At 34.8% G+C, this 22,770-nt stretch overlaps 1 protein-coding gene across 1 annotated transcript in view; it reads right to left on the bottom strand.

Moving 5' to 3' along the window:
- LOC138690965 (copine-8-like) overlaps nt 1–22,770 on the bottom strand; it is a 63,458-nt gene that overhangs the window by 16,878 nt on the left and 23,810 nt on the right. Inside the window, exons 3-5 of the mRNA XM_069812559.1 lie at nt 18,704–18,925; nt 14,810–15,028; nt 8,299–8,431 (exon numbers count right to left, since the gene is read on the bottom strand). Coding sequence (XP_069668660.1) covers nt 8,299–8,431; nt 14,810–15,028; nt 18,704–18,925 — 574 coding nt within the window. The remainder of the gene's footprint in view (nt 1–8,298; nt 8,432–14,809; nt 15,029–18,703; nt 18,926–22,770) is intronic.

The raw sequence follows: 22,770 nt of genomic DNA, 5'->3' as shown, positions 1-22,770 counted from the left end.
TAATATTTAAATCATGTCATCCTATTCCTTTGTTCAAGTGTTGTCAATAAAATAAAATGAATTTTCCATTTTTTATCTGACACTATATATCACAAAATCAATTATTTGTTATTATATATAACATATGAAACATATTATCGTTTCTGTTACAAGACTGAAGTAGGCCTAAATTATTTTATTACAATGTAAATAATAAATTATAAAAATTATTTTTGCTGTTCATTAGCATTCGTTTTCCTGGATTTTTAAATCACTTTTCAGTTTAAGACAACAAGCAAGTTGTACTTTTTCGTTATACATCTTGATTACACAACTTTTAACACTGTATCACTTCGGAATATGTATGATAAGAACTTTCTTGTGTTAAATATTAACGTACCTTGTTAACATGTTTCGACCTATTTTCGGTCATCTTCGGAACTGGTCGTTCTTGGTCTTAGTGCCTCTTGTTTCCTGTGTGGGTGCATTTGTAGTGTAGAGTCAACGAGTGTATGAAATTGAGTTGTGTGTTGAGAATATCGTTGGGGTATGTTTTCGTGTGTCTGTATATTTCATATTGTTCTAGTATGTTGAGTTTTCATTATGTACTGCAACGGGTTTGAATGCAAATAGTTTTTTTTTTTTTCATATTAAAGTAATTGAGAACATACAGACCTATAATGCATTTCCACTGTTACAAAATATTAAACAAATCGAATCCATTACTAATATTTAAATCATGTCATCCTATTTCTTTGTTCAAGTATCGTCAATAAAATAAAATTATCCATTTTTTACCTGACATTATATGACACAAAACCAATTATTTGTTAATATGTATAACATATGAAACATATTATTGTTTCTGTTACAAGACTGAAGTAGGCCTAAATTATTTTATTACTATGTAAATAACAAATGATAAAAATTATTTTCGCTAATTATTGGTATTGGTTTTCCTGGATTTTTTAATTCGTCTTTCCCTCACTAACTGTTCACTGTTAGGTGTCAATGCTCGTGTAGAACACAATCGAAGAAGACATTGTAAATTATGGTCAGAAAGTTTGGCTTCTGTGATGGGATACGTTGGCTTGGCTTGACACACTGCACACTACTACCTCCTCAGCCAGTGTCTCGGAACTCCAAACTAATATGCAGGCCAGTTGATGATGGCTGATCTAAACAGACGATATAGTGAACGGTGATAGGTAAAGGTGGATCTGTACCTAGATCCTCAGGTTTAAATCCTTTAGATTTTTGTGTATGAGGTTTTGCAAAAGCTTTCAGGAATGTTCGTCCAAGACATTTGGCCCAATATACATTTTCGCCCAAAGCACTAAGCCCAAAAAAGTAGGTCCAGAACATTTTCGTCCTGCAGGGAAGTAGGTCCAGAACATTTTCTTCCATTGTTGGTAAATAATGAAAAACACAAAAATGGACACGTGATGTCATGGATACACATATGGCACATCAATATCACTAAAAAATCTTCGAGACTATCCTACAAACATAAAAAAAAGTTAGTAACCCTTTCCACCTCCCCCTATCCCTGTAATTCAACCAATAAAGTTATTCACTCTCTTTCAGAGTAGTGCTAGAATTTTATAAATCTACTGCCAACGCCACCACCACCACCACCACCACCACCACCACCACCACCACCACCACTTTCAAATCATCACAAATTATTATCAAAGTTCCTTATAATTTATTGCATTCAATAATAGTGACATGTTCTCTTAAGTCTTTCATAGCGACTGAATGTGCCACTGGAATGGAAGGTTTTGTATGTCATTGTGCAGTAAAACTACTATTAAACTTACTTTTGATGAGCTGATGAACAGTGCCCATTTTTCTGAATTATATACAATAACTAATTCATCTATCAACCCATTCAAATTTTTGCAGGCACAAACAGAATTTTCCATTGCAAAATAACTAGTCAGCTTATTGTTTCTTATCCTGAATGACAAAATTTTGGAATCTTTTGCTAATAAGTTTCAATGTTGCAATTTAGAAGGTAATAATTCTGCATGTTCCTTGGAAAGACCTAAATCACTAACTAAGTCACTAAGTTCTACCTGCCATATCAGATGTGGTGTATTACCATGTTTGGGATAAAGGTGGCATAAAGGTGAAGAATAATCTGAGGATTCTGATGACTCGTGTTCCTATGGAATGACAGAATCTCCTCACTCTATAGAGGGATAAGGGTGGAAGTTCAGGAGAATGTGATACTGGTTTTATAGCTGAAGGAAGATTGGGATATACAATTTTATCTTTAGTTTGTCTTGAAAATCCCTCAGCAGTAACAATTGTCCAGATGATTGGCATCCAATTTTTATCCTGTTCAACCACTTTACAGCCAAAATAAAAGTAATACACATTTTCTACACTGTCTGTAATCGATCGGCGTTGTTATTTCAGGGTAGATTCACTACCACAGCAACAACAACAAATGGCTTTTAAGGAACCTGGAGGTTCATTGCCAACCTTACATAAGCCTACCATCAGTCCCTATCTTAAGTAAGATTAATCCAGTCTCTACCATCATATTCCACCTCCCTCAAATCTATTTTTATATTATCCTTCCACCTACGTCTCGGCCTCCCCAAAGGTCTCTCTCCCTCCAGCCTTCCAACTAACACTCTATATGCATTTATGGATCCGCCCATAGATGCTACATGCCCTGGCCACCTCAAAAGTCTGGATTTAATATTCCTAATTATGTTAGATGAATAATACAATGCATGCAGTTCTACATTGTGTAACTTTTTCCATTCTCCTGTAACTTCATTCCTCTTAGCCCCAAATATTTTACTAAGCACCTTATTCTCGAACACCCTTAACCTCTGTTCTTGTCTTAAAGTGAGAGTTCAAGTTTCACAACCTTACAGAACAACCGGTAATATAACTGTTTTAGAGATTCTACAAACACAGCAAAAACTATTTGAATAATTTTTACACAAACGACATTTGTAATCCATTATAACACTACTACAGAATAACTAGTATTGCTCACAACACTATCATAATCGGAACTAATCGTTAAAATGCGCATTTCTTGTCTCAATTTTTTTTATTCAATGGCAGGGCCCTTAACATGTCATTATTTGCCCTGACTCTACAAGCATGTTCATAGATAATGCTACTACTGAGAAGTGTTGACCACTAGTTCGTCAGAGACTATCCAGAGTGCATCACAGGCAGTAGGTCCACATATCTCAAAATATAAGTAACAACTGAATTTCCTTGCAGTTAGTTACCACTGGATGTAATTTTCTATCTTCTGTGCAGCCACATTCATTCATTCATTCATTCATTCATTCATAGTGTTCTGACCAAGAGCAATCTTTCACTGCAAACCCAGCACTCTCCAATGTTCCCTATTTTCCCCTTCCTCTTGGTCTCCACATAGAATATATGTATCTTAATGTTGTCTATTTGATAAATCTTTACATATATCATCTGATATCTTCTTCTACCCTGAAGGAATTTTTCTTCCATTCACTATTCCTTCCAGTGCATCCTTCAGTAGGCAGTTTTTTCTTAGACAGTGGCCCAGCCAATTCCTTTTTCTCTTTTTTATCAACGTTTGCAGTTTTCTTGGGGAAGATAAATTTGGTAGCTTCCCATTGATTTCCGCACACCACTCTCTCTTTCGCATCTTAAAAGATCCCAGGGAGCCCCAGTAAGGAGGTAAGGATATTGGATTTGACTAGGCCCTCCAGACTTCACCGAAATTCACCACAATAGTTAAATATCAATTCTATCAGGGTTTCTGATCTGATGAGAGACCAGGAAATCCTAGTTAGTCTTTGCCCCCGGCAATCACATAATAAGGGTAATAAGGCAATAAACCATCTTGAAGGGTAATGCTTATTCAATGCACAAAAGTGAATATATGCTTCAAATGATACCTGAAAAGAACAGAAGTGCTATATAATTCTGTAAAACACCCATATTAAAGAAAGGAACTGCATTCAATGTAGGTTGATTTTAACACATTTTTTACATTATTCACAGAGTATAAAATATAAGCTTTTGAAAAAATGTAATGAGTTGGAACTTTTTCAATGTCACATTCGAGATCAGACATACAAATTATATAAAATTAGTTATTCTTAACCACGTTCTGAAAATCTTATTGACTAGGGATGCCAACTTTCAAAAGCAAAAAGTAGGGACATTTTACACAACTAGTGAGGAAGGTGAAATATACCATTATTAGTTCTTTTTCCATATGTGCAATATCAATATTTCTAATGAAAAGTAATTCATTCATACATACATAATGGATAAATATAAAGAATAAAAGGAGTATGACCAATTTAAATAACATTATATTATACAGGTGTTTATATTACCAGATGACTACTATGTCATATCAGATTGTTCTAGTTAGTGTATAGAAAGTCCCAGGTAGTAATGTTCCATCAGCTTAATGACGGTAGTTCGGAGTGCCTGTCTCGAGGAAACCAAGGTGGAGTGGAACCAGTCTGCGTAGAATAGCATGCATGGATTTGTCCATATGTCGGCATACAACCTCTCGCCTCCCAACAACAGATTATGTTGGATAGAGGTTGGAGTAGGACCAGTATATTAGTTGTATCTAAAATGACTGTACATAAGTGAAAGAGTATAAATTTTTATTCGGAGGACGTACACAACATTTCGAAATGTCAGCATGTAACATAAAACTTCAAGTTTTACCTTGTATAGTTATGGTTTATTGTGACTTCCATTGGTAAATGTAATAGATATTCTGTCTTTAGTCAGTTTCTTCCCACACTCAGTGTGGAATCTCTGATGTTACTTTTGCATTTGTGGTAGGGTGACCAGATTTTGTCTTTTAAAAAATAGAGGGCACTTGAACTCATTCGGTATCAAGATATTTCCTGACGAGATATAAAGATAAACAGTACTGACAAAATATTTATATTAAATCAGAATAAGTTAAAAAGTCATTAAGACTAACAACATTTCAATATACTGGCATTAAATCAATATGAAACAATATACTCACTAATGAATTATGAAACTGTCTAAATTCAGTATCTAAGTAGGTGTAATCAGCACTTCACTAAGTTTGGTACTTTTTACTACTGTATAGTAGCAGCCTTCAATAGAAAGAGAGAGAGATTTGTCCTTCAAATACACTTAAAAAATGTCTGTACAGTGTTTTACACCATATTTATTCAGAATTTGGAACTGACATTTAGTTGAATCAACTTCCAATCTCTTTCTTACATCTGTCCATTCTTGTTTCATTTTGAAAATATTTTTTCTGTGTAAGGACTGAAAGCAGGAAAACTTGCGATGAATGAAGCTACACATTTAAGATTAAGTTGAATATCTTCACTATCTTTAGCTATATTGAAGATAAAAAAAATATAATTTTGGTACAGCTTTGAACTTTTTTCCCAACAAGAAAGGTAATATTGTTCGTAAAACAAAAAATTCTTCATACAACTCATCTTCATTATTATCAACATTTTAAGGGCTGAACAGAGATCTTCAAATGGAAACACCTTGCAAAGATTAAGTACTTTACTGTTGTAGTTATTTTCTGAAAAGTCGTTCCAGTTTTTCGAGTATGATAGAACTATTTCAAAGGCACAAAGAAAATCTTCTCCAATTTTTTCTTGTTGTGTTGATTTAAATCTGAAGTCTAGAATTCATATTTCATATTGGGGATTATTCCTGTGTTCGTCCATGGTCTGGAATTTAGGTTAAGTTTAGATTTAAGACCTCTCCTGGCACTACATTATCATAATCATCCTATCACATCATCGGGGTAACGTAACTCCGCCTTCCAGGCGCCCCAACCTCAGAAGTGGGTTACAATTAAGCCACAGCCAGGAGAGAAGACCAGAAATGTTGAAAAGACAACCTGGTGGCATTGGATTAAAAATATTACCAGATGGAGTGGCGGTGTGTTCTATGCGTTCAATGGTTCAGAGAACTCCTAGGAAAAAGAATTTAATTGTTTAAATAAATTTATTTATAATTTACACTATCATTCTTTGTTTCTTGCTCATCTTTAATAAGTTTACTTGCGGCTCTGGTGTATTTTTGTTGTATGAAACCTATATACTGCAGAGATGGAATACCTACATGCATGTAAGCTTCCCGAGGTTCAATTTCTCCTCTGAACCTCGCCGAGTCAGCTTCTGGACTTGTGTGTGGGATGAGAGGCAAGAGGAAATGTTGCATGACAAATGTGTGGTTGCGCTGGTCTTTGGACTAGTGCAGCTGTAGTCACATGATCGTGAGACAGCTGACACGCGAAAGACTTTGTGATGCAAACTGGAAGTTAGCGCCAATCTGTAGCTGAAATCACCCTTTCAGCACGTGTACGTGTGTTATTGATTGTTGTATCTACTAGTGGTTTCTTACAATCCTTTAAATGTCCATTTAGTCGTTCTTGGCGTTTTAGTCTTAATATATTCATCTGTGAGTGTACCAGTCTTCATTTCACCCCTTTGGTCTGATTACCTGGTTGGGTTTTTTCAGAGGTTTTCCCCAACCAAAAGGCAAATGCCGGATAATTATTTGGCGAATCCTCGGACCTCACCTCATCTCACTACATCTCGCCAAAATATTGTAAAAAATTGTAGAAAATTACAAAATTGTAAAACTGTAAAAATTGTAAAATATTGCAAAAATTTGTAAAAATTGTAATTGTAATATTGTAAAATTTTTACTTGTTCCACATCTCAAAGCTTCATTGCTCATGTAAGATCAATGGAATATAATAAATGAAATGAAATCTCCAAAGAAAATTAATAGTGTTCAATATCTTTTACAAGCAAATTTCTCAGTTTTAATCTTAGAAGATAAGTGTAAAATAAAAAAGCTTGGAAGGCTGTTACCTGAACTCGATTTAAAGCAAGCACAAACAAGCCGAGTTAAAACATTTTTCAGGGCTTTGAATGTAAAAAAATATGAAACCGCTGGATTTGCAATTGTGAATCTACAAATAAATTATTTTGTTTCCTGTGTCTGCTATTTGTTAAGGGTAAAGATACGAGCTGGACATGCACTGGTGTATCAGATTTAAATCATTTGACATAGAAAATTAAGAAGCATGAGAAATCTATTGCTCATAAGAATGCTCGTCTAGATTTATCAGTCCTTGGAATGACAGAAATCAGGCAACAGCTTAGCTCAGCTTTCAGGCAGAATATTGAAAGACAAAATGATAACGTAAGCAAAAATCGCTATGTTCTTCAAAGATAACTTATCGTCATCATCATCATTATCAGACTCATTTTAAAGAAATTATGTACTTTAAAGAATTGTAGTACCTATATTTTTAATTTTTCAGAAATGAGATATTGCTGAAATTCTTGGAAAACTATGTAATATCATAAAAGTAGTAAACTCTTTGTCATTTTAGGTACGAACCATCATTGCTGGTATTATATTGCATAATAATAATAATAAAAAACTTTAAATAGAAATACAATTAACTCATGCATATACCTTAGGACTAACAGGACCTAATACTGTTTCAGCATCACCTATATTCTATATGAATCACATATTTCAATTTAATCTACAATGTAACCTACAAATTAGTAATTTATTTTAATCAACTTGTGCTTTATTCTATGTTGTATAGACAAACCCTCACATTTCTAAACAAATAATTTTCTTGTTGCCTACAGTACCCTATGTTTTTATTACTGCTGTTGCTGTTCTTGCACATTCACTTCTTCTTTTTTCCTTTCTACTGTCACTATTACTCGTTCTCTCTTTAAATTTGCTTGTAGGACTACTATAAAATATCTAAACACAGACTGTTACTTATTATCAACTACACCAAATAACAACCAAACCAACAATGATATTCAATTCCATTTTCAATATATCACAAAAAGCTGTTGCAGTAGCAGTGCAGAGTTGTTAAAACCATTCAAAATAATGAAGTTCCAACTTCTTAAAAAATAATTATTCTATTTATAATAAAAAATAAAAAAAAAAATAAATAATAACGGTCAAATTAATCATTAAAAATACAAAAGTAGAGATATTTTACCATCCCAACAAAATCAGGATGGCTGGCTACCCTAGTGTCATATATAAAAATTATCAATAAAAAAGAATTTGCTATTACCAACGCCCCTGATGCCACCACCATTGTCATGATGATTATCTGCCACTGAGGTCAGGCAATTAAACATGTTTCAGGGAAGTCAGCTGTGAGATTTTCAGTATTTTTATCCAGATCTGACAAACCCTGCAAGTTCCAGAATTTAACCATTTAAATATTCAAATATAAAACTTTGTTAAAATCCTTATCATAGTAAATACCTGTAAAGTCAATTGCTATGGAGCAATGTAACTGTGTTCCTCCTTTTATGTAGTCCATGAATGAGTATATCTGTCGGATTTCAAATGAATCCAGGTTTATGATTCCAGAGTGTGTGTACGAAGGCTTCTTCTTCTGCCAACACAAAGTTATTACAATTAACAAAACACAAATGTATTCTTACATAAAAAAACATACTAAAATATTCGTAGGTTAATAAAAATAATAATTGAACACTATATAATAATTTCAGCTATTCTCATCTACCTATCTGTGGAAGAATAAAAATGCAGAATGAGAAGTGCTGAAACATCACTAGCCAGTGGGTTTAATCACTTCATCCCTATGTCAAACTAAGAGATTACGTTTTACATTTCAAAATTTATCAGAAAAAATATTTACATAAAAAAACTTTTAAATTTGAAGTTGCTGAATTGGAACTGCTGACTTCTGTGATATTCAGTGACATTCACACATACTGCTGACACCATATTTATGCTGACGACATACAAATCTATCTGCATACCCGACCTAACTAATAAATGACGCTATAACTAAAGTTAATGATGACTTGAATTCAATATCCATATGGTCGAAAACGCACGGACTTAATCTAAATGCAAGTAAATCGCAGGCTATCTTAATAGAACATCAAAGATCGAAGTGTGACAAACAACTCGACTGTGAAGAACCTTGGCATTTATATGGATTGTCACCTGGAATGGAATGAACAAGTGAATCACACTTCCAAAAAAATATTTTCTATTATTCACTCATTAAAGCAACTGAAGCGCTTTCTTCCTAATAAATTAAAATTAATCCTTGTACAAACACTCGTGATGCCACACTTCGACTACTGGGATATTATATTAAGTAACCTAAATGCAAATTTGAGCAGCAGGCTACAACGTGTGCATAATGCATGCGTCCGTTATATTTGTAATATTCGTAAGTATGATCATGTTTCCCCATCTTTCCAAACTCTGTCTTGGCTAAGGCTAAGCGATCGATGAGCCCTGCATTTTCTTGTTCTCTTATTTCAAATTCTGCGCACCGCTACCCCAATCTATTTGGCTTCTCGTTTTCAAAATTTATCCGCATATCATCAGCTAAGTACAAGATCTCATCATAACAATTTACTCATTATACTCTACCACAAGACATCTTTATATTCTTCATCTTATACAGTTTCAGTTGCTAGAAATAGGTACTCGCTACCGAGTGATGTAAGGGGTTGTTGGACAATAACTTCATTTAGGTTAAAATTACATAAATTCTTATTTAACAAATTAATTGCTGATTAATATTTATTACTTATAATGAATCTAACATCTGTCCATTCTTATTATTATCATCATCATTAATTTCTCTAAATAGATTTACAAAACCTCTAATGGCAATTACATTAATATTCTCATTATAGAAATATATTTTATATATATTTTTTCCTCCCTGTAACATAGTTCTAGTAAGCTTATATTAAATTAATTTTCATCATTATACTAGCTATCTCAAATCTCAAATTAATTATAATTGATTGAATTAAATTAGCTCATAAATTAAGTTACTACTTTACCTTATAGGTTTATCTAAATTTAAATAAATATGTAGTCTACTAGTCGTTAAAACTTAACTGAAGAATATTGCTGGAGAACCTTTTAAGTGTAGTGTAAATATTCGTAATTTAAATATGTATTGTATTGATTAAGGCTGGTTGAGTGGAAGAGAAGGCCTTATGGCCTTAACTCTGCCAGCAAAAATAAAACATTATTATTATTATTATTATTAGCATTATTATTATTATTCACACTCGTGTAAATATATAGAGATAAAATTCAGGGATTTGCAACATGCATAAATCCAACACTTGTAGAACAGCAGTAAACAAGAAAGATAAAGAAATAGGAGCTAAAAACAGAAGGACGAGAAAGAAGACGAATAAGAGTAAGAGAGAATGGAAAAGGACAGCTGCAGCAACTTATATTTTCACGGTTCACCAATTTAACCCAGTGTAATGTTTCGGAAATTTAAAATTCTTTATTTAACATCATTTTCAATTACAAAAGATAATATATAGCGATAATTTAAAAAGTGATTTAAGAACGACTATTTGCTTAGAAACTGTGAATTCATGAGCTGGATATAGTGTAACATTTTTATAACTATCAATGATTAATGACTTATAACAACAATAATATTAATCACTAATTATTTTTATAATTTTCTACTTATTTATTAGCATCCTAACTTAAACTGTGAAGCCAATGACAGATCAACACAACGAATACATGAAGTACTGGTATAATAGTCAGATGATCTCAGCAATTGGGGTATTTTCAATATTTCCGAAGTCTTTGATTAGAGATTGTACAGTAATTCTTGAGCCAATTTACTTAACTGTACAATGCTGTAGACAGATTATTACCCAAATTTATACAAAGTATGTGGAACATAAAAATTTATTATGCCTTATTTCAATGTCATTTAAATTATGGTATCAGACTCTGGCTAAATTGTTTCTGTATTAATGAAGTACATACTGCAAACCATTGTTTATTAGACTTCAAATTATGATACGTCCATCCTTATATATTTATGCTTGCTTATTATATGTTCAAAGAAATGTACTTCTGCTTCCTTTAAGCAAAGACTATCACAAACTCCCTACCAGACATTCCAATGATCTTCAATTACCATTGATAAGAATTTTAAAAAAATCTTCATTTTCAAAACAAATAAAAAAATGTTGTAACATGTTTTCTAATTATGTTAAAATTTTTTATACGAGATATTTTAAAATTGTATTTAAAAATATTTTACTGCTCATTCACATTACAAAATTGTAACTTGCAAATGGGTTTTAATGAACCCAGAGGTTCATTGCCACCCTCACATAAGCTCACCATCGGTCCCTATCCTGTGCAAGATTAATCCAGTCGCTATTATCATATCCCACCTCACTCAAATCCATTTTAATATTATCCTCCAATCTACATCTCTGGCAACCCCATCACCTGACTCGGGTGCAACAGGCTAATCACCTATTCACCTTGAAATAGCTGATTTTTGAGACATGGAGTGAGATTAAGGCGTTGGCCAGGAATAGAGTCAGATGGAGAAGCTTTCTGAGAGCCCTATGTTCCACCTAGGAATGATGGGAATATTGATAGAATCTACATCTCGGCCTCCCCAAAGGTCTTTATCCCTCCAGTCTCCCAACTAACACTCTATATGCACTTCTGGATTCGCCCATACATGCTATATGCCCTGCCCATCTCAAACGTCTGGATTTAATGTTCCTAATTATGTCAGGTGAAGAATACAATGCATGCAGTTCTGCGTTGTGTAACTTTTTCCATTCTTCTGTAACTTCATCCTTCTTGGCCCCAAATATTTTCCTAAGCACCTTATTCCAAACACCGTTAATCTCTGCAAATCAAACTTTCAGGTATAACTCCCTGTAAAGTTGATTTTAATAATTTCGAGGGAAAAATTGTTCCAGGGCCGGGCATCGAACCCGGGACCTTTGGTTAAACATACCAACACTCTACCAATTGAGCTACCCGGGAACTCTATCAGACACCGATCCAATTTTTCCCTCTATATCCAAAGACCTCAAAGTGGGCTGACAACTGTCAAGCAACCAACACTGAGTGCACATTAACTCTGTGTGACTTAAATTGTGGTTTTCTGTAATGTACAGTGACGTGTATTATGCAAATCAAGCTTTCAGGTATAACTTCCTGTAAAGTTGATTTGAATAATTTCGAGGGAAAAATTGTTCCGGGACTGGGCATCGAACCCGGGACCTTTGGTTAAACGTACCAATGCTCTACCTACTGAGCTACACGGGAACTCTACCAGACACTTATCCAATTTTTCCCTCTATATCCACAGACCTCAAAGTGGGCTGACAACCGTCAAGCAACCAACACTGAGTGCACACTAACTCTGTGTGACTTAGGTTACATTTTGTGGGATGAAGTTGTAAAGCCTTTTTGCGTATAATATTGAGTTAAAAGTGCCTACAACATTGAGATCGCTTGTGAAAATTTCGATATACTCACTAGTATCAAATTTATAGGCTGCATTTCTCTAAAGAATTAATTTACTACATTGGCAATGTTGTTGCAAAATAATTAGAATGCTAACCTCTCCATCATCAAAAATGAGATTGGTTCTATGTGGGAGGATGTCAACTTAGGGCAACTTCGACTTCGAAAACAAGTAAATTCAGAAGATGTGTCAGTCTGAAATAACTGTGTACAAGAATTGAAGTGTCGGCTGGAACAACGTTGTAAGTTACAAAATTTTCATTCGGCGTGTTTCCGTGTAATAATGTTATATGTCATGTTACTTTGCTATACTCCTTGGCTTGCAACTGTCCATCAATGCAGTACGTGAAATTTGTCCACTCAAAAGTTTGCTACCCTCATAAGAACAATGTTGTAAGCATACACATTTTTGCAGCTCCTGTAAATTTTACCAAATGTAACTTATAACATTGTTCCAGCCGACGCTTCAATTATCATTTACTTCTTTGCCTTTATAGAGCAGCAGAACATTGTTGTGGAAATAATTCCATATGGACTTCAAAATATGGACAGAATCAGAAAACGTCCATTTTTTACCTTTTGGTTATTTAATGGTCTGGGAATAGAACATTTAAATTTTTCTTTCTTTCTAGAAATCTCCAAATTCGTCCTTTATATTCGATTGACTTCCATCATATACAAAATCAATCACTTTCATCAATTAAATTTAGGACTAAACTTTTGATATAATTCGTGAAAATAGTACTCCACATAACATTACCATATTGCATACAAAGTACTGAGATACATGAACCAAAAGCGATCATCACACTGCAGTTACAACCCTCCATCGTGGAGCCACTCATCGCTCCATTATTACAATGAGAAGCTATGATGACAATGTTGATGAGACGCCACTAAGGCCATCATCAAATTAAACACTCATGGTTTTGATTTACACATCAGAAGGAAGATAGTAGGCTGTCATCATGATCTTCCTATGTATGGTTCATGCCCAGTTACCAATAGTTGTTGTTTAGTCAACTGTCTGAAGACAGATCTGAACCTCATAAGTGACCCATAAAGCATTCCATGAGGCAACTAAGCCAGGAGATAGTGTGGTAGTGTGGCCAATTCCTTTCCCCCCCCTCCATTGCATACATTGCTGACTAGTTACATATTACACTAATCAGACTTCAGATGTATACGAACAATGTATTATTCTACCTCTGACACACATCGTCAAATGAGATGTACTGCCTGATAAAAGATATACAGTCTTAGATACAAAAAAATGACTGCTCTCCTGTAGTGTAAAATTTGTCTAAATTCACTTCGGGCAGTGCCTGGTTCATACGACTAGGGAAAGGATGTTTATTTTGCACCCAATTTACTCCTTGAATATATCTTCGTTATAGATTATCACAACACTTGACCTATGAACAGAAAGAGAAAGTAACAAATAAGACAAAGGAAAAACAGAGCAGAGTCGTGTATAAGAAATTCCTTCATGTATAAACCTAACCACTCACAGAATCAACCAAAGTCTTCCAAAGGGAACTTAGCATATGACATCTGGTCATTCTTTTGTCTAAGACTGTACATATCAGCCAAAATCTCAATTAGAGTTACAGATACACTTACGTGAAAATAAAAAAGCACAATAGTAGTAGTAGTAGTAGTAGTAGTAGTAGTAGTAGTAGTAGTAGTAGTAATAATAACAACAACAACAACATACAGAGACATAATTGTGAAGCAATGGTGGAAACAGAATGGTGATGGAACCAACATAGACAGAAAAAAATCTGTTTCACAACCAGTTTGTATACCATACATCTCATAGGATATACCCAGGACTGATCTCTGATCTCCTTTTCAGTCTGAATGTTTCAGTGGTATTTTTAAGAGAGAGTTAAGTAAATTTCCGATTCAAGAAATTCTGAGAAAGGAAACGAAAAAAGAGCCCAACCTCAGAATGCAAACACATATGTAAATAAATAAAAAAAAAACCAAAAAGCTTGAAAAGTATAAATTTACAAGAATTAAGTGAAGGGATTTAGCATTAAGGGTTTGTGTAATATATATACATATGACAGCTTCACAGCAAAAGTTTCCTTCTGAATAGCCAAAGACTAAAATTAACCTCTTGTAATATCAACTATCTCCCTCATAAAGGTAAAGGTGACCCCGTAACATGTCATGAAGGCACTTGGGGGCATGGAGGTAGAGCCCCATGCTTTCCATGACCTCGGCACTAGAATGAGGTGGTGTGGTCGGCACCACGCTCTGACCGCCTTTTACCCCCGGGAAAGACCCGGTACTCAATTTTATAGGAGGCTGAGTGAACCTCGGGGCCGTTCTGAAAGTTTGGCAACGAGAAAAAATCCTGTCACCACCTGACTATCTCCCTCATAAGTGAAAAGAATTCACACCACAAATTTAAAATATGAGTATGTATGTATTTCGATTAAACTCTAACCTTTTTTTCTGGATGTATGCACTGGAAGACATTATTTGTTGAAGGACCTTCTGAAAGTTGTCGCAAAGTCACATAAAACTCTCCTATCAAACTATGTTTTCCACTTGAATTCCAATCATAACAAACTACTTTAATATTGCGGTCATAATCTCCATTGCACAAACTTCGTACAGGTATTGAAAACTTCTGCCACTGAGGGTTTAGTGTGTTTTTTATTATCTGTAAAAAAAATTAAAACAGTATTAATATCTATGGCTTATAATTGATCATGCTGCACAATTGGATGGCATTATGCAACAACTGGCTCTGCGCTATTCAGCATGTTTCGAGAAAAATGTGTTAAGAGGATTTTTAAACTTTTATGTCTAGTGACAAAAATTTAATTCTTAGACTTGATAACCATATGAATAATATTTCATGTACTGATTCATACAATATGCATAAAAATGAAATATGCGCGTTATTACAGACGATATTCAATATTACACTTACAAGGGACACCTTTGACCTCGAACGATTGGAACCGCACAAAAACATGCTTAGAATAACAATTGATCATAAACAAAACAGTGGTGTGTGTCATTTCCATGCAAAACGTTGCATTCTACCTCAAGTGACATTTTAATAGAGAGAAACAAAGTAACAAGATATCAATACCATAGGAGGGAAATTATACGTAATTCAATGATGTCAGAGTATCAAGCAACAGTGCCAAAAACTCTCTGCTTAAAGTACTTATAATAGCGCAAAACACACATATACAGCAGTACCACACACCTGATAGTGTTTATATTAGTCCTCAAAGTGCAGATGCGGGATTCTGATGAAGTGGTTAAAACAAAGTGGAAGAGAACAATGTGCACATCTCACAAAAGCCACGTTATCACATTCCAAATCACTTTCACATTCACGCAGACCAATATCAAAAGCCACACTAATTACATTTTCAAATGATGATGTTGGTATGTCAATGTCATAACCTGGCTTTCGCCAAGCATATTGCAACATAGGCTTATACGTAGGTGCAGCAAATTGATTGTAAACCACAGAGTGAAGTTTCATGATGAAATAATGATCATGTATCTTCACTTGTGGTTTGGCACATTGCAGTCTTACAAAATTAGTAATCCTTGTGATATAGAGCTTATATTGCCGAAAGAAGTAAACATCAAGGGGTTGGCAATAGATTGTTGCATGGTAGTCGAAAGAAGGAGACAGGCAAAACTGAAATTCTTACAGGATCCAGTTAAAGAGAATAGAGATAATTATTTCAATAAAAGACGGGAAGCAAATCGTACACTTAGGAATAAAAAGAGAGAATATTTGAAGGAAAAACTGAATGAGGTAGAAACAAATAGTAAAAATAAAAACATTCGAGATTTATATAAAGGAGTTTAAGAATGGATATCAGGCAAGGGTAAACGTGATCAAGGATGAGAATGGTGACTTGCTTGCAGACGCTCATTCAATCCTGAACAGATGGAAAAACTATTTTGGACAACTACTAAATATACATAGGCCAAATAGAAATGATCGGGACGAAATTCAAATACAAACTGCTGAGCCATTTATACCCGAACCCACACTTTCTGAAGTCGAAATTGCGATAGAAAATCTGAAAAATTATAAGTCTCCAGGTATCGATCAAATTCCAGCAGAATTAATACAAGAGGGTGGAAGCACATTATCTAACAAAATTTTTAAGCTTGTACTTGCTATTTGGGAAAAGGAAATTGTACCAGAACAATGGAAGGAGTTCAAAATTGTACCTATCTTTAAGAAGGGGGACAAGACTAACTGTAGTAACTTTCGAGGAATATCACTTTTGTTGACGTCGTACAAAATTTTGTCCAATATTCTTTTGAGAAGATTAACTCCATATGTAGATGAAATTATTGGGGATCATCGGTGTGGTTTTAGGCGTAATAGATCAACTATTGATCGGATATTTTGTATTCGACAGATAATGGAGAAAAAATGGGAGTATAAGGGTACAGTGCATCAGTTATTCATAGATTTCTAAAAGGCATATGACTCGGTTAAAGGAGAAGTTTTATATGATATTCTTATTGAATTTGGTATTCCCAAGAAACTAGTTCGATTAATTAAAATGTGTCTCAGTGAAACGTACAGCAGAGTCCGTATAGGTCAGTTTCTGTCAGATGCGTTTCCAATTCACTGTGGCTAAAGCAAGGAGATGCACTATCACCTTTAATTTTTAACTTTGCTCTAGAGTATGCCATTAAGAAAGTCCAGGATAACAAAGAGGGTTTGGAATTGAACTGGTTACATCAGCTTCTTGTCTATGCAGATGACGTGAATATGTTAGGAGAATTGACATGATTTTGTTCACTGCAAGTTTGCATCTTAGCTTTGTTCCTGCTTTTCCATATTCTTCATGACAGGTTTATTGTCGGTATAGAGACATAGAGCATCTGTTGGTGTGATTTTCACTGCTCCTGCTATGATTCTAAGGGCCCTATTCTGCGAAGTGTAGGGCTTCTGTTGATGTTGTGATAGGATTTTGGCACCATATTGTAATATTGGCTGAATGTTTTGTGAGCTCTATTAAGTGGTGTGACTGAACTTCCCCATTTTACTCCAGCTAATCATTTAAGTATGCTTGAACTTTTGCTCACTTTATTGTTCATTTCTTCTATTTAGTTGTTCCAGTTTAGCTTGATCTCTAATAATATGGCTAGGTATTTTGTGTTGTTACTCTTCTGTATTGTTGTATCGTTTATTTTCAGTGTGAATTCATCTGAGATGTGCTTGAGAGTAAAATACTGATAAGTTGTTTTGGAGAGGTTAATTGCCATGTTGTTTTCCTCTGACCATGAATTCAGCTCTTTTAGAGCTGCTGTGATTATTTGTTTAATCAATTGGGGGTATTTTTTGTAGGAATTTTTCTCCGAGATCCAGAGAAAACTAGGTCATCAGTATACAAGGACACTTTTAATTTTGGGATCTTTTTAAGTCTCAGTGCCTGGTCGCTGATATATATGTTAAATAGGACTGTACTTAATACTGCTCAAATGGCAGTTCTGTTTTTCCTTGTTTATAGTTGGATAACTTGTTATTGTATCTAACTACGATTAATTAATGATCTAGGAAGCTGATAATCCATTGCAACATATTATTTTCGATGCCTGATTTTTGTAGTTTTTGTACGAGTTCCTTTCTCCAAACTTTGCTGTAAGCATTTTTTAAACCCACAAATACTGCTAGTGTAATTTTTTCTTTTATTGAATGATTCTTTTATAGCTTGTGTGATTCTTACCAGCTGATGTGTATTCAATTGGTTTGGGCAGAATCCAGCTTGTTCTGTTTCCAGAAACCAGGAAAGTCTGTTCATTACCATTCTTTCCATTGTTTTGGCTAGGATTGATGTGAGTGAAATTGGGTGATAGTTTTCTATGATGTCCGTGGTTTATTGGATTTTGGAATCGAGATTATGATGGTTTTTGCCCACCAATGGGGGAAGCTCTTCTGTTTAGTCCAGATATTATTACATATGTTTAACAAGAAATTTTTTGCTTTGGGTCCTAGGTGAAATATGAATTCTGGGAACACCTTATCTAGTCCTGCTTGTTTACCTTTTTTTCAAAGTTTTTATTGATTCATGTAGTTCTTCAAATTTAAATCTTGAAGTGAATAGATTGTCATCTAATGTATTATATCAGAACAAATATTTCCCTTTACACTAGTATATAACTGGTTTCATTCTGGAAGTTTTAATTAAATGCTCTATCAAAAAAAGATTTATGATAAAATGATATGTAGGTTATTTTGCCTTCAAATAATGTGCTCTTTAGAATTAAAGACAGTCTATAAATCTAAATGTGCACAACATAATTTACTACATGTAATATCAATACTCATCATAACAAGTACCTCAGTTTTATGGACAACAACATAATCACCAGATTCCACCGACTTCTGGAAAACTAGAAAAGGGTCAGATTTCCCAAAAAAGTCCTTCTTGTCCAACTTCGAACCACTAAACTGCATCATGACTTCGTCCTTCAGGGCTGCCAGCTCTTCAGCAACAATAATCATATGTCCTCGGTGATCTCCACTGCCTCCAGCACCTTTGTGAGACAATGGCAGCTGAACCTGTCAAAATAGTGATCAATGTAATTAATTATACAGGATGCTGCAGTTGGATATGATTAGTTTAGTAACACTAAGACGAAATGAGAGTAGTGGGGTTAAAATTCTTTCCATGAAATTTGACCTTTAATACATGTAGTTTAGATCAACATGGATAAGTGCACAGTTAGCATGTGCATATATGTGATAACTGATAATTACATATAATCGAAGTATCTACTACTAAAATAAAACAATTACAATTGAAGAAAAGTATCATATTTTAAAAATATACATAGGTAATGCTCTCTTAAACTATACAGGGCGGAAGTGAAATAAACCTGCAGATTTTCAGAGAGAATAGCTCATGTTGTATGTAACAAAAAAGTGTAACACCATACTGGTACAAAGTTCATAGTTTACTCAGACTTTTTTTTTCCCGAATGTTTAAACCTTCTTCTTCTTCTTCGGTACCTAGTGCAAGCAGAATCGTGATTTTTGTCGACAGCAATAGAAAATCAAGTATAGAATCATTTGTCCCTCTGGTGTATCTCAATAGTGTGGACGGTTTTTGTGTAAATTTAATTTAAAAACCACTAATTTCAAGCACTGAAGTATGCAACCTGATTGAAACATTGTAGCCAGAGAGGATAGTGGGAGGCAATTCACGCAGGCTGAGTTCATTGACTTCTTACATCTGTACTACGAGGAGAAAGGGAACTGTGTTAGCAGCGAGGTTGCCAGACTGCTGGAACTTCAAGCTTAATTTTCTAATTAATCGTGCATTTAATCACAAAACAAATATAGGTTTTCTATTCATTTAAGTGCACCCTATCATCCCTTTCAATCTGCAGCACTATTTCTCTTCCACCCTTATATTTATAATTTTAAATGCTGTAATGAAATGTGTACTTTAAGGCTCAGGGTGCTATATTTCTGGAATTGCTCAAATATGTTCATTTAGGTCCACTTATATTCTAAGTTAATATGCCTGCCTGTGCTACTGTAGATTGCAACAATTCAGCCCAGAAGGGCATGTTAATGAAACACTTTCCAAAAGATCCAGAAAGGAAAAAGGAACGGCTTCTATAGAGATTACATGGCATTTTAAATTATTTTAGGGATCTTCCTTGTAGTAAGCCTATGGAGGTTGGTAAAAATTGGAAACCATCTCAGACTGATGTCCTAATTTCAATTCAGGCAATGTTAGAATTGCAGGATTACTTACTGGGAAAGAGGCAGTAGTCTACATATTTCGTTTGTCTAGCAGAATTTCTCAGGACTCTTTGGAAAATCTTGTCCATATGCTAAGAAGTAAATAATGTGTTCCAAAGACATTTCAGGTTACAAAATATTCTCAAGTTGATCTGTGTATCTTATTACTTAAAAAGGGCATCTTGTAGCAGCTATGACAATGATGACAGGGAATTTCCTTCAGTATTCTTGGATGCACTGCATGAGGCAAAGCCTGCGTATGAGGAAGTAAAAACTTCAGAAATGAGTGATTCTGTGATAAGCCTAAATTACAGTGAAATGAATTTATAATTCAGAGTATCCAGAAAACATGTTCAACATATATATTTGCTGTGAGATCCAAACACTTATGTATGAAACATTTACAAGGTTTACAAACATCCAACATTTAAGAAACAATTTTTTTTTGTTCTGAGGAATAATTAATGTTGTTTCAACCAATCAATCTTTTTAATGTATCCTGCTGTTTACTGACAACATCAAGTCCACCATAGTCCAAGGTAGTCTATTCAGTTTTTGTTTTCCATGAGAAATGAGGGGTATTTTGATCACAGTTCATTATAGATGCCTGTTGCTAGTAGCCAGAGTTGGGGTGTAATCAATAAATACTGCAGAGCTGTCTTCTGCAACTAGTACTGATGATTTTAATTTACTTCTTTTGTGGTTTATGGATGGACAGTATAGAAGAATGTGTTCCAGGTCTTCATCATGATTATTACACCACAGACAAGTAGGATTATCAGAAATGTGAAATCGGTGTAGGTACAATTGTGTGACAATGTGACCTGTTCTGGCTATTGTTAAAAATGTTTGAACATGTCTAGGCAAGTTTTTGTACATTTACAGGTCATTTGGTTTCTTTTGTAGGGACTATAAAATTTCTCCTTTGTCAGAAGAGAGCCAATTGTTGATCCATAGGTTTATAAAATGAGACTTTACTGAAGGAAAGGCATTGGATAGAGATATCACTTGAAGAGTTTTGGTTGCAAATATGTTGCCTGTTTTGCAATGTTATCGACCTTCTCATTTCCAGGTATACCACAATGACTAGGTATCCATTGAAATGTTATTTCCTTGTGGAGTTCTTTTACGAGGGTTATTCATAAAGTAATTTCCGTTTATTTTTTAAAAACCTGTGAATGACGTTATAGAATTGGGTAACAATATGTTTGAAAGTATACACTCGTTTATTTTTCAACATAGTTTCTAGTCACATTGAGACACTTGTTGTAGCATTTGACGAGCTTTGAAATTCTGCAATCGTAGAATTCGGCCACCTGCGACTGAAGCCAACCTACAACGCTGGTTTTCAACTCTTCGTCATCGTCAAAGTGCTTCGACCCAAGCCACGTCTTCATGTGCATGAAGAGACGGTAATCACTAAGTGCCAAATCTGAGCTATAGGGAGGGTGATACAATATTTCCCAGTTGAACTCTTGCAGTTTGGTCGCAGTATGACATGCTATATGTGGTCTCAACATGCCATGACGTTTGTTTTGAATGGGCCTTTTCAAGTTTGTTAGTGTGTTACAGTAATGCTCAGCGTTAATTGTGGCATTCCTCTCCAAGAACGCCACTAGCAAAATTCCTTTTCTGTCCCAGAAGACAGTTGCCAAGAGTTTCCTCGTGGAAAGTGTTTGACGACACTTTGTGGGTTTTTTCGGGGAGTGAGTATGGCCCCACTGCGTTGATTGAAGCTTTGTTTCTGCATTCACATACCGCACCCAAGTCTCATCTCCTGTCACAATATGATCGAAAAAAGCATTATCTTCTCTTTCGTAACACTCAAGAAAGGACAGTGCTGCTCCCATCCACTGAGCCTTTTGTTCCTCAGAAAGGAGTTTAGGCACCTATCTGGCAGAAAGTTTCCGGTAGCCCAAATCTTTGGTAATCACTTTGTACAGAAGAGTACGACTAATCTGTGGAAAATCCTCACTAAACTCCGACATGGTGAACCTGCGATTTGCTCTAATCCTTTCGTGAACCAAACGAATCAAATCTGCATTCACGATACTCGGTCGACCACTTCTCTCTTCATCATGGAGACATTGGTTCGCCCATTTTTGAACATACGGCACCATTGTCTTATACCACCTTCACTCATTACGTCTGGCCCATAAATTTCACAAAGTTGGCAATGGATTTCACTAGCGTTACAGTTTTTGGCCACAAGAAATCTTATTACAGAATGTACCTCACACCTGGCAGGACTTGCGATTGCAGCACACATTTTGACAGCACATGGCTCAGAGAGGAAGAAAGACATGACCTTGACTCTACCGCTGCTCGACACGAACTGCTTCAAGGTACACTCCACCGCAAGAGTGGCGCCACTGTCTCTGTCGTTACGCACGCTATATGAAAACGGAAGTTACCTTAAGAATAGCCCTCGTAGTTTACTTAGTTGATTCTGAATTGAAATAATTCTATGTGCATATTTGGTACATATTTGATTATATTAAATATAGCTTCCTTGGAGTCGGTAAGTATGCAAATAGATTTTTCAGAAATTCATTAATTCCAAATAGCAAAACTGTTAATAATAATTAAGAAGCAAGGTTTAAGTACACATTTTTGGCTATAATATAGAGGAGAGAAAAACCTTGAAAAAGCTA

Source organism: Periplaneta americana, chromosome 16, assembly GCF_040183065.1.
Source record: "Periplaneta americana isolate PAMFEO1 chromosome 16, P.americana_PAMFEO1_priV1, whole genome shotgun sequence".
Taxonomy (NCBI): Eukaryota; Metazoa; Arthropoda; class Insecta; order Blattodea; family Blattidae; genus Periplaneta; species Periplaneta americana.
This window is presented reverse-complemented; position numbering and strand designations above follow the sequence as displayed.